This window comes from Amblyomma mixtum, chromosome 3, assembly GCF_055824585.1.
Source record: "Amblyomma mixtum isolate Tamu chromosome 3, ASM5582458v1, whole genome shotgun sequence".
NCBI classification, from domain to species: Eukaryota; Metazoa; Arthropoda; class Arachnida; order Ixodida; family Ixodidae; genus Amblyomma; species Amblyomma mixtum.
In genome coordinates, this window is record NC_143014.1 from 168,644,986 (window position 1) to 168,666,166 (window position 21,181).

Consider the following 21,181-nt stretch of genomic DNA (forward strand, 5'->3'; position numbering starts at 1 on the left):
TCCTTGATGTTGAGACAAACCAATGGTATGCATTTCAGCAAGTTCCCTGCAGCGATATTTCTTCACAGATATCTGCAAAAAATTATGTAACATATTGCGTAAGTGTGCAAGGACTTTTCTTGCATGAAATTAAATGACATAGTCAGAATCTGCTCACAAAAATACATGTTCTCTGGATATTGTGTAATTTGACTTTTTAATAAGTTTTTTTTTTTTTTAAGATCAGGGTCCCTTTCTTAAAGGAGGTCTTGTCAGTATGATATGTGTGAGCCACTCTTTGTGAAGTAATTATTTTAGTTTAGTGATTGGCCAGCAGTGTGAACTGGACCTATGCTGATGTACACATGAGAAAGTAAAGTAAGAATTGCTCCAAACCAGTCTCAGTTTCTGCATTAAATGGCAAAATTTATGGCGTGCACCAGCTGCAGTTAATAAGGTGCAGAGTTGGCAAATCTCGGGGTCTCATAGTTCAGATACCATGTCTTTTAGACCCTTTGAAAGCCAAACAGGATGATTTGAAGAATGAGAAATGCATTTGTAGGTGAATTTTACCATAGCATATTGCACCATAGAAGTTGCATTCTTAGTTGCTGATTCACAGCAATTTTCTAAAATGCTTGCCCTGTCATGACTAACAAGGTACTGTTAATGGGGGTTAACTACAACGAGCTTTGTATTTGAGCCAGCTGAATTTGGTGAGAATGCAAGACATAAGAGTGCCAACTGTTGTTCTAGCAGATGAAGGCTTCTTTTTTGTAGGCTGAAGGTAATTTTTTTTTTTTTTTTTGAGTGCATGACCGGTGTGGTTCTTTTTCAGCCAAACAGCTGTGGTCTCTCTTCTCCTCTGTGTGGACGCATGCGTGTAAGAGAGGGAGAAGCCTCTACCCTAGCGTCCCTAGCAGATTGGGGCACTTTCCAGGCCTGGAAGGTGCCTCCTCCGAAACACACTTTGGTGGGCGCACTTCCAGGCACTCACTAGCAAATGGGTTTCCCAAGTTCCGAGCCTCCACCCACCAGAAACCCCATGCAGCAGCGGAATGAAAAAGCGGCAGCAACGTCAAATTATAAAAGACGCATTGGCAAGGCAATCAATCTGAAAGCAAAATGTGTGGCCAATACTGCCGGGTTGTCGCATTGCATCATATGTTGCCTGTGATTTTTCTGCTTCCTCAAAATGTTTTCTTCTTGCAGGGCGGTGAGTTGGAAGTCAAGAACCCCCTGTTTCAAGACGACCATCCAATTGTATTGGCCACTCCAGAAGATTTGGGCAAGACAGGAGAGGATGATAAAAAGAGGCGGTCACCCTGAGGAAGAGGAAAGCTGCCGCCAAAGCTGTGACCCTGCTGTGCTGCTGCTGGACCATCAGAGAGCATCTGTAGGTCAGATACCTGAAACGCTGGGATTCCTGGAGAGTTAAAAGAGGCTCTCAGTTCCTATACTGTTTCTCCCCAAAGAATTTTATTTTTTGTTTACTTCTGTTAAAAATGTTAAAATCATTGTTACGAGTGTTAAGAAAGGGAAGTGGGTTGGTCAGCATTGTTACTTTTTACCTTGATATGCGCAGGCATACGTGCTGCATCTTCACAGGGCCATCACACAGCTACAATAACTGCGCATGTTTTCATCTTGGCAAACACTTTCTAATTTAGTCAGCACACCACCAATGTTATTTGCAACTTCATGCATGTGCAGGGTAAGAACCTCTCCACCCTTGATACTATCTTTATTATTTTTATTATTATTAATATTATTAATAGGTGTTGTTGGATAGTCAGAAAAGTTCGAGGTTTGGTACTTTTAATTCCCATTTGTTTTTTCTGTTCCAGAGGGTGGGCTATAATTAACTTACTTCAGCACCACGTACTGTGCTATGCGCTTTATACACAGTGTTTCTCAGAGTGTGAGCCACGAACTGAAAGATAAGAGTAAATGATTGGATTATGTCACAGGTATGAGACTGAAGCAGTATTGTCGGTGGATGTTTAGAGAAAGTGCAGTTTCTGAAGCGATAGTTGTAACCTGAATGGTTGTTGCATTTTCTGAAGGAAGTTCGTAAAACCCGCAAAATTGTTGTACTGCTGGATTGCACAATGCTCACACACAGTAACAGTGGCTGCAGCTGCATGGACTTCGGCACACCACATCAACAGCGAGTAAGGCAGCGCTACCAGGTCTCGAATTTCCAAAACAGTCTTTTCGCAGATGTTTTGCATTTCTCATACTATTCTGAAAAGGGAGAACGCATGGACAGTAAAGCTAGCGTTATGAAAGTAATGTATTTTTTTATTTCTTTTGATGTTCATCAACCGTTTAACTAAAGCTTTTTGCATACATCTCTAGCAGTTAACACATTCGCTACGTAATTTGGAATTGGCGGGTTACGCTGTGTACATGCACTGTGCTGTGGCAAATATTCAGACTTTTTTGTAGGGGTGTGCGAATAGTGGTTTTTTGATTCGAAGCGAATTCGAAGCGAATAGCAATTTTCTTGGAATAATTTCGAAGCGAATAGTTCGAATAGTACTTCTGGCACTAAAAAGAGGCTGAGTGACAGTAGGCATTTCCAAAACCATTTATTTTCCCAACACACGATGCCATTACACACTGCACTGAGGCTTTATTTAAAACCACACTTCAAAATTTTAACACCTCGAGTGAAGAACAATTTTTACTGGCAATTTATACTGGAAGAACAACTTTTACATTCCCAGACTTGCATTCCCTCGAGCAAGAATGGAAACGGCTGTACAAAACTCTAGCGCCGCAAGCAAAACGTCATTCGCACCGCTCGCGCGTCCTGGCAAAATTGTCCCCGGTAGTACTTCCGAGCAGCACTCAGCATCGCGCTTCCATCAAGAATGCTCTCAGCCTCCAACATACCGGAGTGCCCGAGTTGCGGCGACGGAGTTCGGCACACCACCGAAGATGGCTCAATGCCCTGATTACGGCGGCGTTCCGTTCCGTTCCCATCAACGCGCAAGCAGTCAGAATAGCAAGAAAAGACGCCAGTCGTAGATGCCGAGCGTTAACGGCAGTAATCCTCCACGGGTGCACAATAAGCTTAGCGTTATCACACGCTAAAGACGCCCTTCCCATTGAAGTAAGTATACACTTCGGCGACATCGAGTCCCCGCGCTGCCGCTGAATTTTTCGCGCCTCCGCCGGTAATATGATGGCTTGCTTGACAGCTGCCGAGAACGGTCGCTCATGTTCCGTACGCATGATTCGCCACCTGATTGGGTGAAGCGATAGCGTGGTAGGGCTGCGTGTTTATCTTCGCATCTGTCCTATCTGGTAATCTTTTCCGCAACTCTAACGGGAAAAAAAATCGAGAGGCTGTGGAGCGGGCGCGGCTTCGGCTTCGGTGCTTATCTGATCTTCCAGCCAGCGTCCGCCGCGTCGGACGCGGTTGTTGCGTTGTGTGACGCGCGTCTTTTTTCGTTTTTCTTTCTTTCCTCTTAACTTTGAACTCTCCTCTATCTGCACGTGGCAGCGGTGGTGGCTCGGCTAGAGCCAGTCGGCAGGCCCCTTTCCTTTTCATCCTTCGATCGCTCAGTCACAACAACAACAACAGTAAACTGAGGTTTCTTGTTTTGAAGCTCTTCCTTCTTTGCGTCTGCCTCGACACGGTGGCAGCGACGCGGCTTATGGCAGCCTTCTCGGAGACGGCCAGAACGCAGGATCTTCCGCAAGAGCACGTCGCCCTCACCTTTATTTCGTTTGTTGCTGGGTTCGCACCCCGACCTGGTTGTGATTCGTGTATTGACTGACCCCCGAGCGTTGAAAGCGCGATAAAAAAAAGCCATCTATGCGGCAATACTCGGAACTGAAACCACATAAAGCAAGCGGGCAAGCGCCCCAGAAACAATATTCGCGCGAGGCGAATACTTCGAAATTTCGAATACCGAGAATTCGGTCCGAAGCGAATATCGAATACCGTGCTATTCGATCGAATATTCGAAATTATCGAATATTCGCACACCCCTACTTTTTTGTGGGACAAAAGTGGTGTCTTTGAGGAAAATGAACGGTAGGGGAAACTTTGGTTTTCCATTTTATTCTGTTTGGGGTATCCAGCCTCTAGGCTAGGTGAGCCCCCCTTCCCCCCGGGCAGGCGCATGTTACGGTGGTTTGCTAGCTGTAGCATTGCCTGGTTTCTGTGCTGGGGCTGGGGCATATCGCAAATCAAGCATCAGCAATCTTGCGGCACCGCCTCTCGACTCCAAGGGGCCATCACTTCACCCACCTGAAGCGAAATCAGGATTGTTGTATTACTACGTATTACCCCAGATCTTCGAATTATACAGGATTTCGAGTTAACGAGTTCAAATCATTGAGGTTTTACTTTATATATGTCAAGTCACATGGAGGAAAAAAAAATCCTTCAAGTTTTAACAATTTGGTTTTTTATCCTATTGTTGCGAAAAGTGTGCGTCATATCAAGCACACAACTCTATTAGGCACATTTGCTTATCAACATTCCTTGATTTCAGATAAAAGATTAAAGGCTTTGAAATTTCAAATTAGATTAATAAGGACTTAATGATTCTCTCAACCAATGTTTGGTGAGTCATCGAGTGAGGCTGAAGAGTTGCGCCATAAATTTTTAGTAGGCCATGCAAAGCATGAATGCAAGGCCACTTTTGCATCTCTCAGCAGTTGAAAAAAAGTAGAAACTCGCCAGTGGGTCAAGATGCACTCAAGGGAAGTGTTAGGTGACCCGTGTGTGTGAAGGCCCATGTGGGTCAAATCTTCAAATATACCTACTGCAGTGTATGTGTTTTAAAAGTTTATTAACTCTAATAAAGTAATTGGGTAAGTATGAAATAAAATGAACTCCTTCCAGGTGTAGGTAACTGCCAGCAGTGCTGATTCAGTTTCACATACCCGTAATGTTTACCGCCTCATTGAAATCTTGGCTCGCACTGTGGGAGGCCATGGTACATGTATGCTTGCACATATGCGCGCTTTTTTCTTTTTTCACAGTAGCAAGTTGTGTTGCATTGGATACATAAAGTGTGCAAATTGGCTCCTATGACTGTTTGACTTTTTGTCTCAACTTTAAAGTATTGCAGTGTTGTATTTTTGTAACCTTACAAGGAAAATTTTATCGTGTTCTGTTGTCACATTATGAAGAGATCTGGAAAGGAAGAAAGACACTTGGCATGGCGATTTTTTTAAAGCTGTTTTCTCTAGGGAATCAAGTTGTGCCATTCACTCTGTTGAAATTTTTGCAAAGCACTCTCTTAATTTTATTGGAGTGTTTTAAATCTGGAAGAAAATGCCTGTGCTACCATAAGAGGTCATAACCTTGTGGGTCACCACAATCTTTTGCTGAGACACAGGACCTGAAAGTAGAAAGCTGTGTTAGTGCCAAGGATAGCTGCTGCATTTGTCATTGGGGATGTTTTATGTGCCAATTTCTCACATAGCCTCCCCAGCTGTCAGAATTTCACACTAAACCAGCCACTCCTGTGCTTTTCATTGATCGCTGTTCATTTCGCTTTGGCACAATCAGGTGCAAATCTACCATTAACGTTTTTCTGGTGTTTAGGTGTGCAAAGTTCGTTCAGAAGGAATTTTTCATCATGAAAGAGATTGCTGCCAAAGGGCTCATTCACATGAATTCCACAGAGCAACAAGTTTTAAGAGTGTACTTCATACACCTACCTACTAATCTCATCATAAAGTAATTCTTGTCCTTAAACAAGAAAGAGGTTAAACAGAATGAATCATTGTAGCTAACATTGCATTTTTTTTGTGCAGCACAGTGGAGGCACAGTACCTTTTTTCTTTGCTGCTTTTAACAACAGTGCAAGCAAAAATGTAGAATGGAGCCATTCCACAATCTGATTAGGGAATAAGTATTGGAGTGAATGTCTTTGCTATGATTTCCCAGAGAAGAAGGCTCCAGAAGAGGTCATGCTCCAGCTTTTTGCCACGAGCAATGTGAAAGCTACATATACTCCGTCTCATACATAGAATGCAATGCTGCCAAAATTAGTGTGCCTCTTTGTGCTAGCTGCGTCCGCATCCAAAAAGTAATTTGTCGTTGTCCAAGGTATAGAAAAGCATCTCTCATTGTGGCAAAGCACAACTGGCAACACCCTGCATTTCGTTTTACCTCTTACCATGCTTTTGACTGAGACCTCGAGAAGTAAGAGTGATGTGCGGCTTACCGATACATTGTTGGTGCGCCTATTCACTCTTCACTCCATCCATGCCCAAAAAGTAATCCACCATCGGTGAAAATTATAATTGGAGTGTTCAGTAACTGAATGTCTGACTGCTTTGTCCATGATTTGCCCTGCCAAGCATGTCATTTTATACCACTCCATGTTTTCGTCAAAACCCTCACCAAGGCTTCGAGAAGTATGAGTGATATGCGGCGGCAGAGTGATATGCTTTTGCGAGCGCATTATTTGTGTACCTCCCACAAAATTACACATTAAGTGTGAAACGGAGTATAGTTGCAGTATTTTCAGATGACAGCTACTGGTTTTAGAGCTGCTTTCACATCTTGAGGTTTCATCGTATTTTAGTACTCTTCTAGTCACGTAAGAATTGTTCCTAAAAAGGGTGTTTACAAGCTTCACTTTAGCATTTTGTCTGGTTAAAGAACAGCATGTCTATTTTACTTATTCTTGATATTTCACCTTGTTGATGTTTGGTTTTGTACACAGTTACAACTTTTAAAGTTTTGAAAACTGGAAGAAGAAATACATATATACACCTAATTTCATTACAACATTTATAATAAAAAAAGTGTTCATTTTAAGACCAGCATCTCCCTTTAACTAGGGTCGTAATAATGAGGCACAACTGTACTCAAAATAATGTTTCTATGCATGCTTGCCCCTGATGCTGCATTGCCATGGCCTGTTGTTGCTGTTTGGCACAAAGTTGTGTGCTGATTTCTTCTGTGGGTTGAGCAATGTGACAGTTTGAGAAGCAAATGCCTTTTTTTTTTCTCTCTCACGAAATATGCTCTGATAACGTAGCACTGGCTTTTCTCCTGTGCTGGCTCAGCAGCCAGTAATGTTTTGTTTCTATTTCAAAGCCACCATGTTTTTTTTTTTTCTTGGATTTGAATTGGCTTCTGCTTGTGCATTTCACAACAATTTTTTAGAATTGCTGTAAGCTTTTCGTGTGAATTTTAGAAAGTGGAACCACATATAAAAGCAGCACAAAAGTGACCACAAATACAGAAGACAAAGACTTGCTTGTCTATGTCCTTCCTATTTGTGGTCATCTTTGCATCACTTTCTTGGCTGCTGACGGTAATGAACCCAACTTAAAAGTTGGAATGTAATTAATTTTTTCCATGAAACAGTTTACTATTATCATGCACACATTTTTTTTACATGGCACACTTCATATTGTCAGTGCCATCATTCACAAGTGACATTAGTTTTTGTTATGTGAGAGCAACGCAAACTAAATGTCATTTCCATGGACGAATGCCGTTTGTTAATGACACAATTCTTTGTGTGACCAGGGCAATTTTGACATTATGTAGTGTAACCTTTTTAAGGAAATTTTACATCGTTAAATGATGTCAGAGATTTGCGTGTTTGGGATCTTTCATGGGTATTAATGTTTCCTTTGTTATATCCATTACATCGTCATGGAGTTTTCTGTGAAGTGGGAGAGTTATTGAAGCATAATCTGGTCTGCAGTATTTGCCAAGGCATTGTTGCTGCATTTTCCTGCATATTGTTGCAGCAGATAATGTTCACAACCACTTCAATTTGTATTTGCACTTGGCTTTTATTAGCTGTTTTTTAAACCAAAAGGCATTTTTTTTAAGTCTACAGAATGAGGTAGCAATTTACAGTCAGTGCGCTTGTAAGCATTTTGCTTGCTATCTGGCTATTTATGCGAGAGGTGTATATGAGGGCCCTGCAACTTTTTGTGTAGGAACATCGCCTTTTTTAGGTTTCATGCCTGCATTTATATTTATCTTTTTTGTTAGGAGCTCATAAAGCTGAAAAACTGTTATGGTGTTCCTTTTTGCTTTATTTTTTAGTGTTCCTTTTGTTGTGCTATGTTATCTTTCTGTGATGCTTGAGTAAGTTTATAGAAACTTGCTATTCTATGGCTTCTGTCTCTCTCTGCTTTTTCTTGTTTTCCTTTGAACAGTTCCATATAGAACGTCATTGGGTGTATATTCTGCATGCTCAGCTCAGCTTTCACTGGGAAATGTTGGGTTTCTGAGGGCGAGCTGCCACTATGCTTTCAGCCAAACTTTGTTTCACTTGTTGCTCGTGACATATTACAGTTTTTAAAGACTTTCAGAGTGGCCATGAATGCTTTTAGTAGCAAAATTGGGTTGGCGCTGCCACGACCTTGAAAGCCAGAATTTGTATCGTGCCCTAGTCATCATACCTCACTGAAATTATTTACATCAGAGATCGTTGAAAGTTAAACTTTTGGCCAACCCTAAACACTATATTCTAACCTAACCTTTGTATCTTCTTTTTTTTTTTTTGTCTGCTTTGATTGACACTACCAGCACCCCTGTAAGGGGCACATAAGGGGTCAAAAGGGGTACATTGTTAGGTGATATAAAAGCAGGGAATAAGTAGCCTCGTCTGAAAAGGAACAGTCCTAGAGCCCTTCTGTCATGATGCTATATGTCTCTTTCACGACGTGTTTAGGAGCTGGCTGTGGCTAAGGGTAAAACAATCCCTGTGCTAAAGTTTACATTGCACTTGTGCTTCATTTTTTAAAACTGAAAATTACTCCATTTTTTTATATAGGAGCACAATTTATTTCAACTTCTATAAAAATTTCCAGTATCCAGCTGTGTTTACTTGATGGTAATGCAAGGGCACAGTTAAGCTGCTGACTATGCCATGAAAGCTGCAGTGTTATAATTGGAAGCCAGTGTGATGGTACCTGTGTATGTAAGCACATTCCTCTTTCAAGAACAAAAATATGCTTGTGAAGGCTTTAGAGTAGTCTTTGAATCTTAATCTGAAAGTAGCACACTGTAGTCCCACAGATTTGGTGTAATTTAAGTACAATTGCAGTCGTGTAAGTTGGAATGCACTGCATGCTTGATAATGCACACATCAACAGATTAAATGGCTCACAAGTCAACACTGACAAGTGAGCCTTGCCAACCAAACAATCAGACTTTGTGCAGCAAACTAGTCCAATTTTCACTTCAGTCAAGAGATTTTATACGAGTGCCCACGAATCATGCAGCTTGTGTTGGTTGACAGCTGCTGCACTCATCTAGTCACACCCTTGGACTCTCAACACCTGTCAGCAGGTTGTTGTCATGCAAACTTTTGCCACCTTCTTTTCCCACTTGTGCGTGATTTCAGTGTTCACTAGAGTGGACCGTCTTCTATTGTGCAGGTGTGTACATTTTTGTGTCAGAGGCTGGCTGTAGTGGATCTGAAACCTGAAAATTCCACCAATCTTATGATATAGTGCAAACAAGCTATGTTTCTTGTAGCACAGTTTACTGCGCATTTTCTTCAATTGCCAAGATTTTCACAAGCAGTTCCAAAAATTAGTTTTGTCCCATGTCATGCACGTGCTTTCGAGACCCAAATTTTTTGCTTGGTCTAAATTATCAACTGCCATGTTCTTTAAGCCTTGGCTTAGATATTAGTTCTCAAAAGGGATTGCTGTACTTTGGAGTGTCCCTGGCCCAAAGCCACACAGTTGCAGTCCTTTTGTGGTATGCAGGTCCACTGTCAACAGGCTCTGTCCACTAGTCATATTTTTTCAGTATCAGCTGAAATTGTGAGTGAAGAAATATATATATATATATATATATATATATATATATATATTATGAATATACGTGTATAAAAATATGCATGTATAGATGTTTATGAATTTTGTGTGTGTGCCACCCCAAGTCCCCAATGTATGCAAAAGTACGAGAAGAGGTTTTTGGCAATTTGATGTAAACATTTTATTTTGGGGTGTACTTGTCCCTCAATTCTGATAATTCCAACATTATTTCTCTCTTTTGAGTTTAGTAACCATACTTGAGCTTAAATATATAGTATCTTTCGTAAATTGACATCTTTGAATCATCATTTGTGACGTTTTAGCCCCAGCGCTCTTTGCGAGGGGGCATTGCGAAAATATTGTTCTGCAATGCATATAGGTAGGAGGCTTGATTTTAGTCACTGTGTATTTGGGCTAAATATTTTCCTGCAGCACTAGCGCGTGCATACCTGTCAGAAATGCTGCAAAAATGTCTGTCCACCACTACTTCACTTAACCTTGTAAAAAACATTGCAAAGCTGATCGCCTTGCTGAAATTCAAAAATTCTGCAGGGACAGAGAAAAAGCATCAGCTGCTGTGGTCTTTTTGTGGGCCCTTTGGTTAGGTTCCAAGATGTTGCCACTGTTAGCAAAGAAGAAAAAAGATGTAATCTGCTTTTAAGCAGAAATTCTTGTAATTTTGGCTTGTGGCTGCAAGATTTCCCCCGTTCTCATTTGGTGACACTTATGTAGCACAAGTATGACCGCTGTAAGTACCAAGCACTTGAGCATCAGCTTAGTACTGTGGTACTATAGGGAACTTTGGAGGCTGTTGTATTAGTGAGCTGTGATTAACCTTTGTCAGCAAGCTTCTTGACAGCTCTGATGGAATGCAGCCATTGTCTTACTTTGTATTATTTAGATTGTGCTGCCACGTATCTTCAATACTTTTGGATAAAAAACGAGCAAGTCTTCTTCCTGGCAAATTAAGCAAATAAGGTTTGTGACGTATTGCTATGATCTACCTACTTATAATGCTTGATTGTGACTCACTTCTGCCTTATGAGGAAACGCTTCCTTTACAGCTTTCACATGGCATTGCCTTTTTGTGCTTTCGCATGAGATCTGGGCAGGGCATCTGTGTGCATTGCCACTGAGCACTTGCATGATAGATACCTAGAATTGCAAGAAGACAGCATGCATTGTAAACACGAGATGCTATTCACATTGCAATGAACATTCTGATGTCATTTTTTTTTTTTCTTGTTTTGGCACCGATATGCAAAACACTGATCTCGGATACCAAGTTTTTCGTTGTTTTTCTCTTCGCAAGATGCAGAAGACATTAGTAAACATTCATCATCACGTGGAATTTTCCTTTGCTCAAATGATGGCTGTGACATCGCAAGTGGGTTTGAGGTCATGTGACTCATAAAAAAAAAAACAACATAATAGATGTTTGTTCACCATCATTGCAGCTCTTGGGGTGGGCTAGAGTAAAAGGAAGAGCCAGTTAATGAGGCAGCACTTTATATATTGCATTTTTATATATACTGCATTTTATGCATGTCTCACGTAATCTCAAATATTTGTGTAGTCACAACCACTATTCAGCTGGAGAGTGTGGAACCTGAGACTACATGAAATGCAATTTAAGTTATTTACCAGCATAGGTGCATTCCATATAGTGGTCCATGCTTACTGATGTCTTGCACATCATTCCAAAGAGAGAACACACAACGGAAATTTGATGTCTCCATTCTTTTAAGGCCAATACCATCTTGTTGCTGCCATTTCTGAGGCTGCTATGAATTTAAAAATAATAATAATAATAAATACACATAGGCTTGTCTGTTTTCACATAAATTTGTACTTCCGTATTTATTTGCCGAATGAACCCACACATATGCCCCCCCCCTCTAAATTGACGTCAACTTTTAGAAAAAAATTGAGTTCGTTACGCGACTAGTTGCGGTAATATTGTACAGACAGTGCTATGCAGTCGCTTTAAGCTAAGAAAAGCCTGATGTGTTCATTTGGCAGTCTGGCTTGCTTTTTATCCGAACTTTCAAGATGCCCTGTGCAGATCTTGCCAGCTTTTCAGGTACACTTTTTTGCGCAGAATTAATTAAAAGGAAATTTGCTATGAGAAGAAAATAAAAATCTACTGGTAAACTTTTTCTACTTTGCGTGCTAGCTGTGCTGAGCACAAAATCATTAGAAACTTGCTAACGCTAGTGTTGTCCCCTTCTGCACATATACTGCCCACCATGGTGGGTGCTTTAAGGCCCACTGTACAGCATTCCAGTGTGCGAGGCCAATGCATATCACATTGTGAACGGTTGGCACTGTTGTTGAGGTCAACACCTCCCCCCTTTCCTTTACCTTGTGAATTCTTACTGTGGCATATATATGTATGTATACACAAACACAGAAGACTAGTATTATCCTTGTGTCTTGATCTGTGCATATGGTCTTAAGCATGAAATAAAAGCTCTGCAATCTCACTTAGTTTCCGAATAGTTTGGTATGCTCTAAGAGCATTGTTTTCTCTCTGATTTCAGCAGAGAAGACCAATATGCAGGTAGGTATTGGTCAGTAATGAAATGTTTGTCATTATCATTCAAGGTCAGACACCTGTGGTGTGCTATAAGGTCCACTCATGACGTGTCACGTCTGGAGCACTTTGTCAAAATTGTAGAGCTTCTGCTGTGCAATTTTTTTGTGCCATAGTAACAGTAAAAGCAAGAGTGCAGTCCAAATGTGCAAACAGTATTAAGAACAGTGTGTCAGTCCAGTACAAACAAGCGACTTAAGCCTTCAAATAAGACCGACCAGCTTAGTCTCCACTTATGCTAGACTGTAGATTTGGGTTTCCAACAACAGATGTCGGAAGTAAACATGAAGCTGCGTTGCACAAGAATGCATCCAGTGAATGAGCAACTGGTTATATATCATTGCGGGAGTAATTGGGCATTAGCATCCACCTGAGCCACAGCCATGCCATTGCGAAGGAAAGCTGCACAGCTTTCTCACGGAACTTTACAGTCGAATAAAAAGTGGCCCGTGTTCAGCGTTGGAACCCAGGAATACTGCCTGTGAGGCAGTCACTTTACCAGCTCTCCTCAAAGTTTCTGAGAAAGCTGATAGCTGTATGGCTGCACTGTGGTTGATGCCCCTTGATTGGTTTGGTTTATGGGGTTTAATGTGTCAAAGCAACTCGAGCTATGAGGTACACCATTGTAGAGGGCTTTCGATAGCTTCGACCACCTGGGGTTCTTTAGCATGCACTGACATTGTGCAGTACACAGGCCACTAGCATTTCGCCTCCATCTAAATACGACCTGTGTGGCCGGGATTGAACCCTCATCTCTCGAGTTGGCAGCCAAGCACCATAAACACTGAGCCACGGCTGCTCAACCCCTTGATTGAGATTACTCCACAAACAGGAGCAGGAGGAGGGATCTCTATAAACACAAGAGAATGGCTTCATACAACTGAACATGGAGCAGCCCAGCGTTAGTCCTTTGTTACAGAAGATTTAAGGTAAAGCCTTTGTCAAAAATATCCTTTGCTTCACGAGCTGTTTATGGGGCTCTGTAGCACCTTTTCAAGTCTTAAGGGGTACAGACTTAAAATTTCAAACGGAAATATAAATGATACGATTTATTCCATGGACGTGAGGAGATAGCAAGTTTCAGTCACAGGCAAGAGTGGAACATAATTTGGTGTATTTTTGAATTTCGAGAAGCCGCTCGGCATTTCCACCCACATCGAGTTGCCCCAATTATCGTGGCGTCTCCAAACCCAGCGGTTGTTCACAGGAATAACCAGTGCTTGCAGGCAACGCTGACGACGCCAGGAATGTGGCAGTCCAGGTTGGCGGGCCGACCGCAACGTCAAGGTACACTTCGGCATTGGCTCAGACTGTGATCGAAACTGCCAGTAAAAAATTGATTGTAACTGATTATTCATGCTGTACACTGGTCTTCTGAGCTCATTTTTCATAATCATGAGGCCCGTAGGTCTCTTTCAAAGCAAAAAAAAACGGAGACCTAATAGTGTGTGTACCTTTTTAAGCTTTGTAAAAGAGGATGGGAGTGCTTGGAGCGAAACCAAAGCATTCCCGTAACTTGGAAAATGGGCTGTGTGAAAATTCTACATTGTCTAAAGGCAATGGTGACTGCACTGCATTGCTGCATAATTCAGTGGTCCTGCACTTGCCAGGACCAAGTAGCATGCTACGGCACAAAGTGTTGGATCACCAGAGATGCTGCAATTTAGTGTTGCGTGCATGATCTGGAATATTTCATCCCTGACAGTACATTGCATATGCACAATTTGTTGCAAAATGCATTGCAACTATGACCGCTGAAGCAGGGCATGTGCTCTTTGCTAGCAGCTAACAAAACGTTCTCGGGGCCGATATATGTGCCCGCAACAGTTGCATGCATTGACACATACGACTTGAAAGATCCCGCACAATCTAGCATCGCTCCTGCCTGCACCACTATAGTGTCCATCGGAATTTCCGCTATGCGTTTCGGTTCTCTATGTAATTTACAACTTGCGTGGTTTCCGTGCTTTCACATGATCCAGAACCGAAAAAGCAGAAGTCAACGATGGATGCGTCGACATCACCTCGTGACGTAGAAGCGGCAGGTAGCTAGGACGCAAGCGAAGCGGCACCGAGTCGCAAAGCACGGATAACGGATTAACCCAGTTACGCGGACCACGTCCCGCCGTGTTGTACGGAACGACAGGCTTCCCCAACGCTCGCGAGGCATCTCGCTTTTAATAAACGTGTGTGCAGCGAGTGTGGATTCGAAACGCAGAGGGAGAGCAGAAGTACGTGACCAGTAATGAGTGAAAAAGAGGGCAAAAACGCGGTTATCTCCTTTCTCTGTGGCAAGGGCCTTGTTCACTTGTGCGCCGTGGCCTGAGGCGCTGCGACTGCGGCAGTGCTGGTGGGAGCAGCGGTGGCTTCTGTGACCGGCTGCTGAAACAGTCGCACGCGTTTCCTGGTGTAGTGTTGCCAGTGTAGGAGCTGCTGATCTTCGATGAACTTTGCGCACTGTGCGTTGGATATCTCCCGTCTGAAGTGCTCGTACTGGAGCAGCTCGAGGAAGTACAGGCACATCGGGTACTTGAGGTACCTTGAATATTCCGGCTTCTTCCAGTACTGCAGATATTTGAGGTAATTCACAAGTGCTTTGTCCTTGAGGTAGCCTCGCTGCGCGAGGAAGTTTAGGTAGTTTGGGTTTGCCAGGCACTGAACGAACTCGAGTTCTATTTGGAAGCGTAGCTTCTGCTGCTCATCGGTCTCCTTGACGTTCATTCTTTCGACTGTTTTGTCCCCACTTGTGCTAAAAGTGGGTGCCAAAAGTGCCTTGCAGCAGTTAACGCACTTGGGAGTGTAAGTATGTAGGACACTGCAAGCAGCGTGGAAGAAGGGAGGGCTGCAACTATAAGCGCTGTACTAACTGTACGTAGTACAAGCTCGACAAGGGCCTCGCCATCTTGCATTAGAACCGCAGAGCCACATGGCCACATCACTTGTCAAAAGAAAAACAGAAGTTGCTCCCATAAACGCAATTTACCCAATGCACAAAGAAAAAAAAATCGTCTTAACGTTTGGGAAGTGTTTAGAACTGTAACTCTGACAACATTTGTTCATTTTTTCAGCGAATGAGAAAGCGAGATTCCGCGCCCCGCGCTGCAGAGGCTGTAGAGTGAGAGGCGGCTGCAGAGAGAGGTGGGTGAGAGCGCGTCAGACATGTTGCAAGCGTAATCGATACTGTTGTGCATGTTTCCTTGATGTTGGGATTACTCGTTCGGACTTCTACGGAAATTCCTCGGTGAGTTGAGCACCATGTGTCGCGGTCCGTACGATGCTGTAGAATTCGCCTTCCTGTTCGCACCGATTTCCTGGGTTTGCTGTCTGGGGCGAAGCTGCTTTGCATTGCAAAGGAAACGCGTCGAACATAGAATCTGAGCGTAACCCACGGCGCCCATAGTGAGAGTCCGCGTTTGGATGCTCCCCTTTAGTTGCTTGCGAACGAAGGCAAATGTCGAATCGCTTTCTTGTTTACATTCGTCGCTCTGGTACTGGCGTCGCTTGGCCGCTGAAACCTATGGATGCCACTGATAGCGATCTTCCAAGACTACTTCCAGCGGCGCCGTCTCCCTGACAGGGCTCTGAACATGCTCTGAATGACTGGACGCGTTCCACTTGGTACCAGTCCAGTGTAATTGACAAACTATAGCATGTTGTGCAAGTTTTATGTTAGCTATCGTTCTTGCAGCTCAGATTGTTGCTTGCTGTCCCCGGGTTCGCCTGATTAGGGTTTGTCGCGTTACTTATCGCAGCGCTTTGAAATCGTCTGTGGTGTGAAGTTATTCGGCGCACAACGTTCGCTGCACGTATCGAATGACGACGACGGCTACGCGTGTTTCGCCCGATGCTCTATTGGGTGCGTGTGTGTACTGTCGCAGTGTCGCCGGGGTCATGTGAAGCTGCCATGGTCTTCTGTGGCTGCCGGCTGATTCCGTACACCCGCACTACGAATCATGACCTTCATGCTGAAGAAGAAAAAGTACAAGTTTCAGGTTGACATTCGCATCGAAGAGCTGACTGCCGTGCCATTCGTCAATGCGATCCTTTTCGCCAAGATCCGTCTGCTCGACGGGGGAAACTTCTCGGAGACGTCGTCGAGGTAGGTGTTCACAGGTTTTTGTTGCTTATACCGCACCTAGACGGAACTAATTGCCGCGTAGGTGTAAGGGGATGGAATCGAGCGTGTGAAATGCTTCCATGCCCCCCCCCCCCCCCTTTTTTTTTTAATCTGACTGATTTTGAGAATTGGGGCCATTCTTGCCCCAACATTCGACGTGTGTTAAGGTGTGCTGGCGAAGTTATTTTCGCCTTTGACGCGTGGTACCATATTAGCCATTGCGCATGTTATTTTGTCTATCGGCCTCTGCTGATTGCAAAGAGTTGCGAAGAACTCTGAACTTAAGATAAGGATTCCTGACCCGCCCGCCCTCGAGAAGCGCCGCGTTTTAATGCTTTGTTTTGGTCTTCGGTGTGTACTGCCCGTTAATAATTCTCGCCCATCGTGCCCCCTTGGTATGGAATAATGAACTGAGGTTAACAGAAACAGGAGAACTGCATTGAGCTGTGAAAGCGCGTAGCCTTTTTTGTAGATATATTACATCGGCCCTGATGTGTCGCGGTTTGCAGGTGCGTCTGCTATCATACGTATACGCGCGTGAAAAGTCTTGTTAACGTGATCGATCTCGTCTGCATAAACTTGACCTCCGTGCCGTGAGTTGTATGATTACAACATATGTCATGCTCAATTTATTGTTTTTAGGATTAAATGTATGCCAGCTGGATGCTTTCTTGCCCGTTTGAGTTGAAAATAAACAGCCTCTGGGGCAATTTAACGGGCAGCTGTTAGTCTTGTTCATGTATTAATGATTTCATGTTATTCCCAAACTTAGTGAAAGTGAAGCAGTTGTCCTATTTCAAATCTGGAATAGCACTGTCATTACATTTATGTGTTGCCAAAAGCCTCAAATTGAATTGCATTTATTAAATTGAGCACTAGTTCGAAGACCCGGAGAATGAAGGAAATAAAAGCTTCTCTGAAACATATCCCTTGTACTTTGCACTCGCACAGTTTTCTTCTGGCAAAATTATATGCAGTGGTGTTACCACTTGCATTCTCCGTGGAAGGCTGAAAATCACAGCGAGGTAGTCAGTATTGCAGCTGTATGGAAAAAGGAAATGTTTCAACCCCAGGTGGTCTAATTTATCTGGTGCGCTCTACTTTGATGTTTTTCATATTCCACCTGCAACCTCAGGACATTAAGTCCTACATATCATACTCTATACCTATAAACGTGTTGTTTTCAGCTGGCAGTTTTTGCAGTCTTGCTGCTGTTTGGTTGTCATACTTAAGTTGCAAAAACAGTGCGCACATTAGGGACACTAAATGTAAAGCTCTGGATGAATTCATAGCACACCTATAACGGCCGGTGTTAAAGCTGCATAAATTATATTAAGAATTCTTCCTGTGCAAAGGAATTAAATGTAAATTTGCACAGGGAGAATTGCTTTTCATTGCCAAAGACATTTGGTATGTTGGGGCGTAATTAACAAAGTAAGACATTTATGTATGTGAGGAGGGGTTGCCTGTTTTGAAAAACAGTGCAAGAAGTAAGGTGCACTTCTGTCTTGAGTGAACTGTGTGCATATTTTATGTAAATAGAGCTCTCTAGTTTTTCTACATGTGGTTGTGTTTCATCTGGGATGTTAGTGCCTTTTATTTCTTTTGGCCTGCCAGCTTGGCTTTGTGGCATATGAAGATACCACATAGACTCACCTTTAAAACCTTGGAGGTACCTGGTGCTGCTTCGCTTACATTACCATGTCGGTGTGATAACTGTCGTGCGCTATCCATGAAAGCTTCTCTCTAGAAAACAATAATAAGCCTGAGTGAAGGCCAGGCTGCTGTATTTTCTGGATTTGAGGCAGCCCAAGTTTTTTTTTTTTTTTTGCATCTTGAATTTGGTGACCCAGAAATGCTGCATCTGATAACTCACTGGCCTGAAAAGTAGAACACCAATGCCGCACTTGCTTCCTGATCAGCCCCCCCTCTATCCTCTGCCACCGCTCTTTTTGCTATTGAGACAACTGTTGCCGCTTTGAAGATCGGTATCGCAACGTGACCGTTTTTCAGCCGGTGAGCCTACCTAGCTCACGGTCGTTGTGATGTGCCTGATTGAACTTGCAAACTTTGACCCCGCACTTTCATTTATTGCTGTCTGTATCACTAATGGATTCAGCATTCTTCGCGTCTGGTGTGTGAAAGGAATATCAATGCAAAGCCTAATGCCTTTGTGCTTTCTGGAGAGTCAAGTTCGGTGGAGGTGATTCGTAGGACTGGCATCTTTTTGTTTGTTTGTACACCCACCAGCATAAGTTCATGGAACATGACTTCATTTTAAAAAATTTAATTTCTTTGCATCTAGGGTGCAACGCTTGAGACTTGGTAGGGCACTTTGTAATTTTCATATGCAGATTCCGCCTGCATGTACACATTTCAGGCTGCATTTAAGGAAGACAATAAAATTATTTCTTTTTGCTAATATTGAGTTTTATAAAATTTTGGCTGCAGGTGTACGGGTAGAAGCAATATGAAAGGAAACACAGAGCGCATGGCCTGTGCGCTTCATGAAGTGCTGCCATCGAGAGCCGATGAGCAGCCGGCCATGCTTACCGAGCATGTGTGTTTGTCACCGATTCTCTCCAGCTCTCAGTGGCAGCGTTTCGCGAAGCGCAGAGGCCACGCACTTTCGTGTTCCCCTTCATATTTCTTCTGCCTGTATATACTCAACAGCTGCTCCGGAGAGTCTAATGCTGTGTTATTTTTTTGCTGAGGTGTCAGTTTGTTGAGATGTAGTAGACATTGGTTTCATGTTATGTTTTTTATTTTAACATTCACACTTGCTTTTTGACTGAAGAGTGTGAAGGTCTGGGCTAGGCAGTGCAAGTTTGCGCCTGACTGTGTCTATGCTCTGTGTGGCGTGTAACTGTTCTGCACAGTTCAGCATACATTGGTTTGGACTAGTAATGGATCCTACTTTCCATACATTTAATGGGTTCTCTGTTGGACGTGTTGGCTAAGTTTTGTTGCCTTGGCCAAGTGCTTTTTGTAACCTTTTTTTTATTGTTATTCAGTCAAGTGAGAGATATGTTTGAGGAGTTCTGCAGTGAATGTTGGTTGTCAGCCTTAGTTTATTGCCCCAGGAAATTGTCGCCTGGAACAGCTCGGTGAAGTTTTGGTGACTAGTTTTCTTACAAGCACCTGCAGCATTGTATCTAACAAAAGAAAAAATGTGTACGAGTGCATTTCGTTTTGTTTATATTTGTGTCCTTTGAAGTCGGTTTGACTAAGTCATGTGCTTTGTTACTATGCAAAAGGTTTTAACAATAATGAAGTAAAACATGCTGTTGGGCCAGTTGATTCATGGATTCAGCAAGTATTAAACTGCGCTTTGTGCGTGTGTCTTTGTGTTCTGCTCTTGTCCAGTCTTCTTCGTGAAGTTTTATACTTTCTGATCCTTTACCAGTGCTTCTGAAATTGGTTCCAAAGACGTGCTTGTTGCAGGCTGGAAGGGAGATTGAGCTGAAACTAACTGACCCGTGCTTAATGTGTGGTCAACCCTGTGCAAGCAGATACTGTGCTGTTAGTACTTTCAAGTACCTTATTCTCCATGTCTTTTTTCCTGTTTTGTGCCCTGTTCTGTTCCCCTTGCTTTATAGTTCTGATTTATACAGTAAAATCAAGCTTCATGTGAGGCCTCTACTGGTGTAAAAGGGAAAAGAAGATTTACGGTCCCTGACCAAGTCGAGGTGAAGCGCAACATTTCAGAACCCATATGGATTTTGTAACATCAGTCATCTTAACATGGTCAGTGAGTGTGTCTTATTTTCCCCCTCTGATGCCTCTCCAGAGGAATTTTCATCCTTGACTACCTGGTGCAAGTCTCATGAGCTGAAAAATTTGAAAAATGATGCACTTGCTATTGTGCATGTAGCTCTTACCAGGCATTATGTATGGTTAAAGCACTGTCTCTTGGCATCCCACTGCCTCTGTGTTTTTCATCTTTAAGCTCTTTACTTGAAACCTGGACCAGTTAGTTAAAGGTTACTGCAGGCCCTTAAAATGCCTGCCACTGTTCTGCTATGTGCTTTCACTGGCAATGTCTGAAGGGATAGTGTGGGGTATAAAATTTCGGTTAGAGTTCTGTTCTTGCTCACTAATATTTCAGTGGCTCATTAAATTGGGAATGTAGATCATCTGCATTCTTTTTTTCTGCCAACCTACGAAGCATGCATTTTTTCATGCCTCTGATATAGTTTTTCATTCTTTAGGTTTTGTTTGAAATCAAAAGTACAGTCGCGGGTAAAAAAGATTAGCACACATGACGGAACACCAGAGCGCCGGAATGACAAAGCGTGGCGCTGCGGGGGGCGAAGAGGCTGATAACGAAAGTGCCGGGCCGTTCCCATTCTACGGTATTAGGGAGGTTCGGCGGACTGCCACGGACAGCAAAATTACTGGCTAAAAGCAGCGCTATCATCTATTGTTCCCGCGAGTTCCTTTTGACAAACCATCGCGGACATAAAGAAAACAGTAATAAAAAGAAGCCATCTTTGCTCATGATAACCGAGCCAAAATAAATGCCGCAAGCACAGTCACGTAGGGTCGGCACTTCAACGCTCGGGCGGTGCACGCTTGATAAAGCTTACTTCATGCCGTCCCCCCCTACGCTGCAAACATGGAAACTGCCCGTTAAGCAGGTCTGCGTACCGCAGCGCCGCGTGGGGAGATATACGAATTCTGATCGCCAATGATCTGTGCTAATATTTTTT

At 43.1% G+C, this 21,181-nt stretch overlaps 3 protein-coding genes across 10 annotated transcripts in view; 2 read left to right on the plus strand and 1 right to left on the minus strand.

Moving 5' to 3' along the window:
• The window catches only part of LOC149352650 (uncharacterized), a 58,009-nt gene extending 45,767 nt beyond the window's left edge, over positions 1–12,242 (plus strand). For all 3 annotated transcript variants that reach the window (XM_089581861.1, XM_089581863.1, XM_089581862.1), the window contains one exon: positions 1,192–12,242. In XM_089581861.1, the coding sequence (XP_089437987.1) occupies positions 1,192–1,308 (117 nt within the window). In that variant the 3' untranslated portion in view covers positions 1,309–12,242. The remainder of the gene's footprint in view (positions 1–1,191) is intronic.
• Positions 12,243–13,386: 1,144 nt separating this feature from the next.
• On the minus strand, positions 13,387–15,270 carry LOC149352651 (mediator of RNA polymerase II transcription subunit 31-A-like). The gene has a single exon (XM_089581864.1). It carries the CDS (start codon positions 15,071–15,073, stop codon positions 14,657–14,659), a length of 417 nt encoding a protein of 138 aa, XP_089437990.1. The 5' UTR covers positions 15,074–15,270; the 3' UTR covers positions 13,387–14,656.
• A 139-nt stretch (positions 15,271–15,409) lies between these two features.
• LOC149352652 (EEIG family member 2) overlaps positions 15,410–21,181 on the plus strand; it is a 48,994-nt gene continuing 43,222 nt past the window's right edge. For 5 of the 6 annotated variants that reach the window (XM_089581855.1, XM_089581856.1, XM_089581859.1 and 2 more), the window contains exons 1-2: positions 15,468–15,593; positions 16,231–16,451. In XM_089581855.1, the coding sequence (XP_089437981.1) occupies positions 16,306–16,451 (146 nt within the window). In that variant the 5' untranslated portion in view covers positions 15,468–15,593; positions 16,231–16,305. Of the gene's footprint in view, positions 15,594–16,230; positions 16,452–21,181 lie in introns of all 6 variants that reach the window. The other variant, XM_089581857.1, reaches the window with a different exon arrangement.